Here is a 12,900-nt window from a genome sequence, read left to right as displayed (position 1 = left end):
GTTTTATGGGTGTTTCCCATTTGCCTTTCACTTATATATATATATATATATATATGTATTTAATATATACATATTTGTAGCTGACATACCTTTGCAAATTCTGCAGTTTTTCCCATGGTAGTCTTTCACCTAATGGTCTCCATGCCAATGCCAAAACACGCAGGCCATGATAAGTGTGCTCGCGTAGCACTGAATAAAAATCCTCAGGAACTATATACAGAAGAAGCAAACACATCTATTTCATTTCTTTTGATATTTCTGTGTCAATCATAAAAGGAAAGGTATATAGGCAAATGACTTTGAAACGTTGGAACTAGCACTTTCTGCTAAACAGTGCGAGTTAAACGTCTTCACGTAAGGAAAAGACTGTACCCAAAATCATAAAAGATCTGTAAACTCGTACAGCGCTGTATTGAGAAACATGCCTCAATCAATAGCCAGAATAGGTGGTAGAACGTGAATTTTGTGTGAATTGGGTTTTGGAGTAATAAATAATTAATCTTACTATTCCCGAAGTTTGAGTTTTAAATTCCAAATGCAATGTAAAAGATAAAATTTAGCCATTTTTGGATGGCAGTTAGTGAAAAATGAATAGAAACTTGCCGAAAATAAAGGCATTTTTCTCAAAACTTGATTTAAGAAAGTTGATAAGTTGATAATTATTCAAACGGTCATAACTTTGCTTCCAGACACCCGATTGAGTTCATTTAAATGTCATTTTAAAGTAAATGATATGTTCTATACCATTATAACAAAACCTCATTTTGGCCTTAGGAAGAGTTTACAGCCCTTTTATCATCTTGGGTCACTTGTACTTTACCCGTGTTCGGATCGCTGAGTGAAGCAACCATTTCCGGAGAACCCTTCACATACACTTCCATATCAGGAGAACCAGCCTTTTGAGTTATAACACTCATTCGCTGAAGATCCGACGCAAACGGGTATTGGCGAATAATTCCGATCTCTTTAATTCCCTGCAAAACGACAGACCGGGATATACATTTGCAAACATTAATAAAGATGAAAATTATCTATCGTCAAAATTATTGGTTATCATCTTTATCGACGTATTCATTATCATTATAATCATCATCATCACCACCATAATCATCAACATAATCTTCATTATCATAATCATCGTCATCATTATCAGCCGCAGCAGCAACATCATCGCCATCATCGTTATCATTATCATCATCATCATAGTCATTAACTTATTTCTATTATCACGGCATAATAGGTTATATTTATATTACCTTCATGGAACATTTCATCATCATTATAATTATAGTAAGATATAATAATATTAATAATCAAATGGCTTAACGTAATATAATATTTCGTACATCTTTTTCCCATGGGGTAACACTACCATTTAGCTGATGAGCTGGTGGTCGGACAATCGTGTGGACGGGGATGGAAAATCCAGTATCGTCGTCTTCTGAGGCGTCTTCGAGATGCTGAAATGTGAATACGAGTTAAATAATACCTCATGCCAATATCATATAATAATCTCGTTGGAATTGTGTGATTGTGTAGCATGTGTAGTGAAGGTGCGACAAAGTATAATTTTAGACTCGAGTGTATTGAACAAGCACCGTAAATGCCTTGTAAATTTCAGATATATGACATGAAAAGACATAGACCGTCTGAAAACATTATAAACAGAATCCTATCAATTCAACTGAATATTCTATTTCAATAGCACATTTATAATGCAAATGTTGTCAACAACGGCCAGTGGGATACAGGTTTAAAAGAATTTAGTGTTGATGATTGATTACCACAAAAATACTTCAATTGATTATCATCCAATTTAAAGTGTCTATAATATTTATGTCTCCTGTGCAATTTTAGAATTTGTTTTATTAAGTTAAAAGCTAATAAGTTAGTAAAATATACATCACGCAATTAAAAATATTTTAATTTATTTACCTCGACAAATAAAGTATACTGGAGGTAGTGTTGTTATGGTTTATTTTATAGTTATGTTAAAACCAGAGGGAAAAAGTACATAAAAACATTTGTTGGACACGTGCTTACTTCTGGCCCTGTTCTGATTGGTCAGTTTTTAAGTGTTATGCTGCGTTCATTAGAACTTGTGGAGTCGGTGTTTCCCAGTTCACAACTTGTGAAATGCGTACATCTGGTCGGTGAACTTCTGAACTCGAGTAGAATTTTCTTCCTCGATTTGCAAAAGTAGTGTGGAAAATGGCGGATGTAACACAAACGAGCAAATGTATTTATTGCAATTTGTTTAAGTAATATTATTACAGATGAAAAAAAAGTGTTTTTTGTATGTTTTATTTGCAACCTCATGATTTGCGCTGTGTAACGTTCCGAATGCACATTACGGAGTCCTGATTCGAGCTTTCTTTACATAGGCTAGTCCTCAAATGAGCACATCCGTGTGAGGGCGCTTGTCAAAATCCCGAATAGGAAAAATAATGCCATTTTAGCGTTCGTAAAATGAATGCACTCTTCTCGTGTTCTCGCTTGTTACAAGTTGTGAAATCAGTTTTCACAAGTTCTAATGAACGCAGCATTTAGCAATCCAGAAAGAGTCATTATACTCACGTATACAGGCTTTTATTTCTAATGTTTGTTGCAAAGATAATAAAGACGCTTTTTTTTTAATGAATCTGCAATGTTTCACATATTATATTCAATTTTATAGCATTTGCATTGATAATGAAGTTTCAAAATATTAATATAACATCAAGATTTGTTTTCTTAACGTTTTAAAAGAATTACGTAATATTAAGGTGAGGTAACGAAGTTCGCCTGTTAAAAATTTAAAAATAAAAATCGTTATTATTATTATTATTATGTAGTGACAAAAGAGATTAGTATATCATTCTGCATTTAATTCCTCCTCGTTCAAGAAATGTATTTAACAATTACGGAAATTGATTTACAATTTTACAATTGCTTCATTAATCGATCAAGTATTTCGAAGATTATTTATCAAAAAGCGGCACTTACCCACTGGATTGCTTGAAACATCTGCAAGTCTAGAGGATCACCGTGTAGTTCTCCGTCAATCATTGTTAACGAGTGACTTGTCGCCATAGCAACGACAAAAGGCCCAAATGGAAGTCTTGTGGCGTCTTCAATCATCATAAAACTATAGTCAAATGTAGTAATGTGTTATCTGGTGAGTGATAATTCAACCTGGCTTTCCAATTATATTCCATTTTCTTTTCTTTTTTTAAATTTATTATGTTAAAGTTTCTGTAAATGGTGAAACACATATTTTCAAAAAGCCCGAAAAAGCCGGATATTATCTAGATCCGAATTGTTTGATATGGCAAATAAATTGCATTAACCAACTTATGAAAATCGATTAATTGATATGAGAGCTAGTATTTCAGAAAAATATTAAAACACTGCTTTGTCATAATATGTAGAAATTTTATTTAAAACAAAATCTAATCTGTGCGGTGGTAAGCGTGTTTCTAAAATGATAACTACCTTTTATTATCAATGTTGCTGTGCAGGCCTATATTTGACTGATTGTAATTAATACACTTTAAACTAAAAAATAAGAATAACTAAAATAAAATTGTTATCTTCCAGGTGCAAACATAATGGCGGACAACATCAAAGGATAGCATTCAGGTGCGAAAGTAGGACAGCGGTGACACGGGTAAATTGAACTTAAATGATGACTACACATTGTAAAATTTATCGACTGGTTTACAGTACACATACATAAAATATACACAATGATGTTCATTACTTTTTAGGCTTGAGGTCAGTGGTATGCCAATGGCGAACCTATAACTTTAGTGGCAATCCTTTACAAGAAACATACAAGATGCTTTATATAAAGAATAAATCTCATTATGAGTCGTGGGGAGTGGAACGGTTTCTGGTCTTACGGAAATATCAGAAAACCAATCACAACTGAGACAGGTATACTTTTTTTTCCTACTCAAACGTGTTAACGTTATTTTCTGGGACCTTGGTAGCAATGATATCCAAGGGGCAATTTGTGTACTTGGTTTAACTTTTAAATGTTTAAGGGTTGGCATATTTTTTTTATTGCGTTGTATACCATCAACCATAGTAGGAAGTCGAGGATCCTTGACGGGGAAATAGTGGGACGGTAAATATATGTAAATTACTCTCTTTCCGGGATAGGCTTACCTTAATCCGAAATACCAACCTGGAGTTATCGATGACCGGTTTCACGTCGCTGCAACTTCGGAAATAGTTCAATAGACTATTCACACATCGGAAAGAAAAACGACAGACAAACGTACTAGCATGCATAAACAAATATATTCATGAGTTGCTGCTTTAATTGATCCAACTATCGCTCCTGAATATTTCATCAGTGTACCAATACAGTTATTTAGATTGCATTATGTACATTAAGCCCACAATTTCGACAAAAAAAACCAAGAGATGAAACGACACGATATATTACAAGTACGAATGTTGTGAATAACCGTGTGATTGTCATAGCAACATGCATATTAACATCAATTAAACACAAAATCGATGTCAATTTTTAACTCACATTTCTGTCTTTACGGGTGAGACGCCAAATAATTCAAGGTGATCTTCGGTTAAAGTGCCAGTCTGGAAAATATTGTAAGTTGAATTTGAAATCTAATAAAATTTACTAAACGGACACGGTGTCTCAGTATCGGCAAACGCCCTCAACGTTCCATCGTCATCAAAACTTTAAAAAGCACAGATTCTCGACACTATTGCTTAGATTGAATCTGTAATAAAATCTTGAAGACCCACAAATAGTTAATTAAATCATTGAATTACTAATTTAAATGGATTAGAAATGTTATCAATTTCAATTATGAGACACAAATCTTCAAAACAATTACGTTTTTAATGAGTTAAAATAGGATCAAAATGAGACTTCATCAAGTATCTAAAAATATATTATAACTATAATTATTACGGTATCTAGCATTGCCATTTGTAGGATTACAGCTTGAGCCGTATGATTATTGACTAACAGTACGAGTAAGGTATTTCTAACATTTATTTCTAATGCGATCGAAAGGTTAAGAAAACACAAAGGCAAATACAAGTTTTCGCGTAAATATGTTTTCATCGTAAATAATCTGGAGAAAATCAATACCTACCTTTTCTAAGCAGACAGATTTCAGCAATACAACGTTTAACTAAGGCAAACATTACTTTTAAGTAGAAATAATTGAACAGGTCACGCCCTCTGGAGAAAATCGATGCCTACCTTATCGAAACAGACGACATTCAGCATCCCACTAATGTTTATTCTCTGAGGGCTGATGCAGAAGATTCCGAGAGCCTTTAGCCTGCGCTGAGCGTACACCATACCGATTGTTAATGCGGCTGGCAAGGCGGGTGGAACGGCAATCGTGAATACATCTAGAGCCTTTATTATGATTTCCTTCACTGAGTTCTATAGGTATTAATAGCAAATAAGCATACGGTATAATATCGTCTTATTGCACACTAATGTTTACATCTAGTAATTTCTTTAAAAAAATTATTTTTGTTGAGGAAACACAGTGACAAGTACATTCAGAAATCACAGTCGGTCGGTCAGCATTATTATTATTATACCAATTCCAATTACGAACATACGCATAAAATTAAGTGTTGGTTATTCTTACCTCGTGTACTATTTTAATGGTTATGACGTAAATTGCGCCAATGAATGCTGTGGACATTTTAGAAAAGAAGAAATTTATTGTGTTTGCTCTTAATTATCTTTTGAATGAAACATGTTGGTAATTGTTGCTTTGCTTCACCCACTTTATGGATGGCACAGAATACACAAGACATTACTTATAACATTATACAAGGCACATTATACAACAAACCGCCGACACGTATTATACAAATTTAATTCGTATTGACTTACCAAGACAGGCAAGAACACATATGAACCGAATTGCGTCACGAAATAACTTAAAGTCCATTGGTCGGGGATAGAGAATAGCTTGTACCAATGCACCCTTGCTTGTTGAAAAACCTGGAAGAATTTTGCATATAACATATAACACTACGATCGGCAACATTTTACGCCCTGGCCCTGGGACCCAAAATAAATTGTCTCCAGTTACCCCACCCTTTAGAAATATCGTATCAAAAACCAGCTATACAACATTATATCGAAATATTGTGTAGTATCTCGTAATTTTGTGGAGAATGGCATCAATAACCTTGCAATTAGAGTACAATTGGTTTTAACATCATCATCATCATCATCAAATCTTTACTTTTAATAATCTCTGTGTTTTTTTTTATTATTTTGTTAAGTTTTACGTAGACATCAAATTCTCCTTCTTGCCCATAATTCATATTTGCCCTATTTATGAAAATATTAGCATGTTTACTAATACTATAATAATACCTTTATTTGGAACTACACTTTTTTCATCAGTGGCACACTTCTTAATGGAAAAACGTTTGGGGAAAATGCAGCTGATGAGTACTGCATATAGATATAGGCTCCCAGCAGGAGCGTACATGTGTCTACTGCTTGGTATAGTTTTTTAATTTTTTTTTTTTTTTTTTTTTTTTTTTTTTTTTTTTTTTTGCTTTTAACTCAGCGCGCTTTGGTGGGAAATTTACTTGAATATCTCTACAACTATTACCAGAGTGTTGACTTTTTAGTGAACTTTCTATGAACAGGCCTCATCTAGCAACTTTCTGTGTTGCAATTCATTTGAATAACTTAACTAGTACAGGTCTTATCTAGCAAGGCATCATTCGTAAACTTACTTTTTATTTTTATCTTTAGCTTATAACCCATCCTATCATTCCTCCACCGGATTTACTCTTGCAAGGTCAATTGCCAGACGATAGCAATGTGTCTACTTGGTTAGTAGACACAAAAACGGGCTAGGATGTTCAATAACAATAATGTTGGTAAAAAAAAAAACCTTGCGGTGATGTATTAATTGCTTTAGTGCTGACAATGACAGAGTGACAATGACGATACCTACTTGTACACCACCATGCACAGGGAAGTTTTATCAGTCTTATCGGTTCATAACAGATTAAAACAATTTAAGGCACTAAAAAAATATTATTAGTTTATCACCCTATCTGGGCAGGAAAAGTGATGAGAGAGGGAGGGAGGCTTTTTTTTAATTTTTTATTTTGCTAAAGCCAAATATCACCCTTGGTTTGTTTGCTGGTGCATTGATATTCAAAGTAAAACATGATTTAGATAATGCAAACAATATCTACTAACTATTTAATAAAATAAATGAAAAAAATAAATAAATAAAATAAAATGAAATAAAAATTTCCAAAAAATTTTTTTTTTCAAAACAAATTTTTTTCAAAAAAGTTTTTCTTTTCCCCAGTACCATTGAAGGCATGCGCGCGAGGGTGATAAACTAATACATTTTTTTTTATTGGGCCTAATACAAATTTGAAGAAATAGTGGCGTATGTATAGGCAGTGCAGCCAGTGCAAAGCACTGGGGACCGGGGCTATTGGGGGACCGTTCAATAGGCATATTGATTTAAAAATATAACTTCTTTTAAATTCCTACTTAAACTTTCCCTCAATAATAGGCCTATTAGGTTTTAAAGACCATAATTATAGATTTATAATAATATATTAAATGCTTGCGGTACATCACTTAACCTAGATAGTTCCGAAAAGTTGTTTTGTTAAGAAAATTTCGACGTTCGATTGAGTTGCTTCAATCGTCATCAGAAGAATAATATCAATAGAAACAAAACAACAGTTCTTTTGAGAACTACCTACGTGGTAGATTTTAAAATGACCGCAAAGATTTTAAAATGTCAATATTACTGTATAGGCTTACTTTAACAGAGACTCCTAAAAATTTCCAGCATTAAAGATACAATATATATGACATGACTATATATTGTTCTCAATATCCTTGAATATATTTTCGAATATTCTATAGATATTTATGCTCTTTACATTGTCGTATTCGTTTTAAAATGCAATGTTATGCATCAAGAGACCCCACCAAGGTTCTGTCTCTGGGTCATATCAGGTGCTTTTAGGGTCCAGTCCAGCAATTATCTTGAACTGGAGCCCGTCACCAACTCGCTAAGCCGCTGGAAATAGTGATTTTATAACAAGTTTTGGTTTTATGTTTTCACATGGATCCTTTGATTTGTGTAGTACCAACACTCATAAAATCTTTTTTAGAACAGGATGCGATCTGACGACCCTCAAAAGTTCGTCCACGACCCAAACATAAGTTGTGTCTCATGGGTCACCGACCGTAGAATAACATATATCAAACAGTGGAATACAGCTAGGTAGCAATTTTGTATTTTTTAGTATTTTAATATTCTTAAAAAAATATATAGTCAAACTGTTCAGTTACTCAAAAGTACGAGAGAAAATAACTCATGCAATATTAACTCATACGTGCTCTAATTTTCGACTAGTTCATAGGAAACTTTTATAATATTATTGATTATATCACTCGGCATTATAATAATCATAATCATCATCTGCACCACCACCACCACCACCATCCTTATCATCATCATTATCATCATCATCGTCATCGATCATCATTATTATCGTCATCATCATCATTATCATTATTAGTAACATTAGACGTTTTCAAAATGTTAGTGCAAATGAAAATATACAAATAAATAAATAAGTGTTCTGATGTTTAATTAAATTTTCTACTATGGCAACACGTTTGAATATAGTAGGAAATATCTCCCTGAATATAGTAAAAATCAATTTGAAGGTGTTGTCAAAAGAATTAAAAATGCATTACCCGAAATAACTTGATGCCTAGCGTTATAAGAACAGTATTACAATCGTATTGAACAGAAAAGGATGGCAATTATGAAAGATGATAATGCATTCACTAAGCTTAGGTCTAAATTAACTGGTAGATTAACGGTACCCTCTAGAATAAGAACAACACGATATCGACTTTCATTTTTTTTTTCAGAATGCATTTTTAATTATAATATCATCGAAAAATTAAAATTAATTTTATTTTGTTAATCTGGTCTGTCTCTGAGACAACACATGCGAATACCTGGCCCAATCAACGTATCGTATTTTTCATTGTTGTTTATTGTTTTCTATACCCGGTATATAATCGTGTGTTTTATTGTTATTTATTGTGTTTTATGTATAACCTATTTGTGTTGCCATGAAATAAAACAATTTCAATCTTGTTTGGCACCATAAGAGCACCTTGCGGATACCAGCGCCTTATAAATGTCATTATTATTATTGTTATTATTATTATTATTATTAGTAGTAGTAGTAGTAGTAGTAGTAGTAGTAGTAGTAGTAGTAGTAGTAGTAGTAGTAGTAGTAGTAGTAGTAGTAGTAGTAGTAGTATTTTACCTGTTCGTACTACAACAGCAAGTAGCTTATCACGTCCGCTACGCCTTGCCTGTAGGAGCTCGGTACCACAGAATAATGTATGTCTTTTGTGTACCTCTGAACTATAGATGGGACTTTTCTCTGGAGGTACGTCACGGTCAACAGGCAGATTTGTTTTGATGACTGGTACCGATTCACCTTCATTCAACAAATGAATAAATTACACAATCAATAAATTCAATTTAATCATCAATCATATAACATCAGTCAGTACTCAGAAAACCTATCAGCAAAATCAATAAATCAATATATATATATATATATATATATATATATATATATATATAAATGTATATGTATATGTATATGTGTATATATACATTAATATATATATATATATATATATATATATATATATTAATCAATCAGCCAAAAATAAATGATTCAATCAATCAATTAATCAAAATACCAAACATTCAGTCACCCATTTATTCAATCAAACAGTCAGTCAGTCAGTCGTCTATCAGTCAGTCAGTCAGTTCGTAAGGCAGTCATTCATTCAGTCAATCAGTCTATAAATCAATCGTTCAATGAAAAACATATAATATTATATCTGGTAATGATCTTTATTATGTATCCTACATTTCAAAAATGCCTCACTTGAAAGATAGCCTTACCTGTTAGCATACTCTCATTCATGATACAGGTTCCACCAATTAGGACAGCGTCACAACTCATTTTGCATCCGCGAATCGGTAGCTCAATAACATCACCGGGAACCAAATTACTTTCTTCAACATTCTCAAACTGTGTCCCACCTCGGCAAACGGTAACGGTTGAAGACGACTTTACCATTTCCCTTAGATCTTTACTTTGCTGTACAATACAATACAATATTTATTGGATAACACTTTTATAACAGTGGCACACGTTAGACAATTTCTAACGGTGCATCCAGAAAAGAACAAAGCAACAGAAATAAAAAAAAAATAAATAAAATTCTTAATTATGAGAGATTTACAGATAACTCAAATAACATTATTGCCCACCCACCAATCAAATTAAACACTTAAAATAAACTACAAACAAAACAAGAATGACTGGTTTGAAAAGTCGTGCAAAGCAAACGATGACGCTAACCCACCCAGCAACGCCCCGAGCCGACGCCACCGGGCCCCCGCCAGGTAACGCAGCCAGCCGAATGCTAGCCGTCCTCCCTGTCGTTGGATGTTGTTCGAGGGAAGACCACCAGCACCCAGACAGCCCCACCACCCGACGAAGGTCCGACGTCATCGGTCCGAGAATGTATAAATGTGATGGTTATGTACATTCATATAGCAATGAAAATATTTGTGTCTGCAGTTATAATTCAATAATTAAAGCTCTTCTGTGACAACATTTGAAAACTGTAAAACATCTAAAAACTATGACGACTTTGATTAACATTATTTACAGGTAACCTTAGCCTCACCTTCCTGGTACTATAAACTGTCAACGAAATCGATACCAGTGACATCATAAGAATAGCAACTGAGAAATATATATAGTTGTAGGCAAAAATCCATAAACAGACGCTAAATACTTGGAATACGTAAAACGGGTTTAACGCCTGTAAATTGAAGTAAAATATATTTGTATTATGTTTATGTTAGGCCTAATACAACATTTTTTAATAATAAACAAACATGAAGAAAGCACACTAGAAAATATCTTCTTTAGTATCCAAAAACTATAAAATAATGCGAGTGTACAGTAAAATTCATGCTTAGACTAATTTGTGTTCGAAACTCAACTCCCAAATAATTTACTGACGATATCACATGTCTTTTACGTACAGATTGCAATCAGTTTAACTAGAGTAAGTGGCAGGTGAAATATAACAGCTGTTGTAGTTATTGTTATTGTTATTATTATTATTATTAAGACTTGGTCGTTACGATGTAAAATTGTAGTCAACTCCTGACTGCGAGCCTACGACTTCTCTCTTTCACTGAGAATCTATTTCCTTGACTCTGTTAAACGAGTTATGGATTGCTGCATAACTAGGCCTAGTTAATAATGGTTCTACTCACCTCTTGGACAAACAAAACGGGAATAGGTCTTAGCTCCACATTTATTTTATTTGCGCCGTACAATTCATGCCTGCAGTATGGAGAGAATAGAATGTAGAAATAAAATTGAAATAAATTACCTCGTGCCTAGGATGAAAACTGAAATGGTGGAACGAGATTAAAGGAAACATATCACGACAAAAGAACAATGAAATTGAACTCAGAAAACGAAGTTACGATTATAATTACTACTATTTTTATCTATCTTTCCAATTTTAATTATTAATAAAAGTTATAACTTGAGGCTTATGCAATATTTTAAAATATAACTGACCACGGTATGTAAAGGCAATAAATTAAACTTTAGGGATTGAGAAAGCAACGTAAGAATTTATTTCACGTACCGTTCCTTCTGTTCTCTAGCAGAGAAGCCATTATAGTGGCTGTAGAAAGAACCCGTATGTGTATTGACATCTAGTCCCCTGTATAAAAATATAAGGAAAACAACTACTGTATTAGGATTAGAGGATGACAGCAAACACAAAAGCTTTATGACCTTCGTGAACATTGTAATCGTTGTGGTTAGGCTATTGCAAGATTTTGCTACCTTACGAAAACGATAACGAATACGAATACGTCATTATCATTATCGTCATTCGTGCTTAAAACATTCTTGACAATATGCTGTATGAGCTGAATATGATCCTTGATTCATGAAAAAGGCGTGAATCGCATGCTTTGTGACAAATATGCTACGGTAGGGGAAGAGTTGTCTAAAAAGTTGATGACGTAACTGTATTCATTATCGTTTTCGTAAGCTAGCGAAAACTCCCTTATGTCAGAAAATAACGTTAGTTGCAGCAATGTTTGCAACATAATCAAATAATAAATTTCGTTAAATATACGTATTTATGGTTACATAAAAAAATCGTTTTGAATACCAAATCGTAGAGGCAGATTATTTCGAGGGTAGCCGAAGCCTGATGTTAGATACCCCGTACATAACTAAAACATTTTTTAGTCAGAAATTACGTTATAAATACGTATTAATGATTACATGAAAAAAGCCGTTTTGAATACCAAACAATAGAGGCAGATTATTTCGAGATTAAACCGTTTCATTTAAACAGCACTATTTGGGAAATAAATATAATGGTGTACGTGTTATTATTACAAAATAGTTTTGCCGAGGTCATTTAGGTTTCACTCACAAAGTTTTCTCTAAGGTAAAAAAGGTTCAACCTATAATTAGATACATAGGCCTAAGTTAAACGTTTTCTCAGATAAAACAATTTATTTATCGCACCTAATTGGATCTCCAAGGACAGTGGATTGTGACTAGAAATTCAAAACGTCACTTTGTGTGATAAATAATATTAATACGCTTTTGTTGACAATTTCCAGTAAGTTAAAACTTTATGTGTTTACCTTAATTCTTACAGCATAATTGTCAAGGAAGCGTAGAGGGAAAAATACAAAATTAACACACACACACACACCCACACACACACACACACACACATATATATAT

General features: G+C 33.3%; 1 protein-coding gene across 1 annotated transcript in view; it reads right to left on the bottom strand.

Moving 5' to 3' along the window:
• The window catches only part of LOC117123635 (probable cation-transporting ATPase 13A3), a 43,426-nt gene that overhangs the window by 13,156 nt on the left and 17,370 nt on the right, over positions 1–12,900 (bottom strand). Inside the window, exons 5-18 of the mRNA XM_033269636.1 lie at positions 11,774–11,851; positions 11,391–11,460; positions 10,790–10,927; positions 9,996–10,194; positions 9,340–9,516; positions 5,882–5,992; positions 5,631–5,677; positions 5,228–5,416; positions 4,529–4,590; positions 4,172–4,228; positions 2,986–3,127; positions 1,347–1,460; positions 821–974; positions 90–210 (exon numbers count right to left, since the gene is read on the bottom strand). Coding sequence (XP_033125527.1) covers positions 90–210; positions 821–974; positions 1,347–1,460; positions 2,986–3,127; positions 4,172–4,228; positions 4,529–4,590; positions 5,228–5,416; positions 5,631–5,677; positions 5,882–5,992; positions 9,340–9,516; positions 9,996–10,194; positions 10,790–10,927; positions 11,391–11,460; positions 11,774–11,851 — 1,659 coding nt within the window. The remainder of the gene's footprint in view (positions 1–89; positions 211–820; positions 975–1,346; positions 1,461–2,985; positions 3,128–4,171; positions 4,229–4,528; positions 4,591–5,227; positions 5,417–5,630; positions 5,678–5,881; positions 5,993–9,339; positions 9,517–9,995; positions 10,195–10,789; positions 10,928–11,390; positions 11,461–11,773; positions 11,852–12,900) is intronic.

The sequence above is a fragment of the Anneissia japonica genome, unplaced genomic scaffold (assembly GCF_011630105.1).
Source record: "Anneissia japonica isolate Jap-2015-1 unplaced genomic scaffold, ASM1163010v1 scaffold287714_len2871179_cov188, whole genome shotgun sequence".
Taxonomy (NCBI): Eukaryota; Metazoa; Echinodermata; class Crinoidea; order Comatulida; family Comatulidae; genus Anneissia; species Anneissia japonica.
Note: the sequence above shows the minus strand (reverse complement) of the source record. Positions and strands in the feature narration are given on the sequence as shown.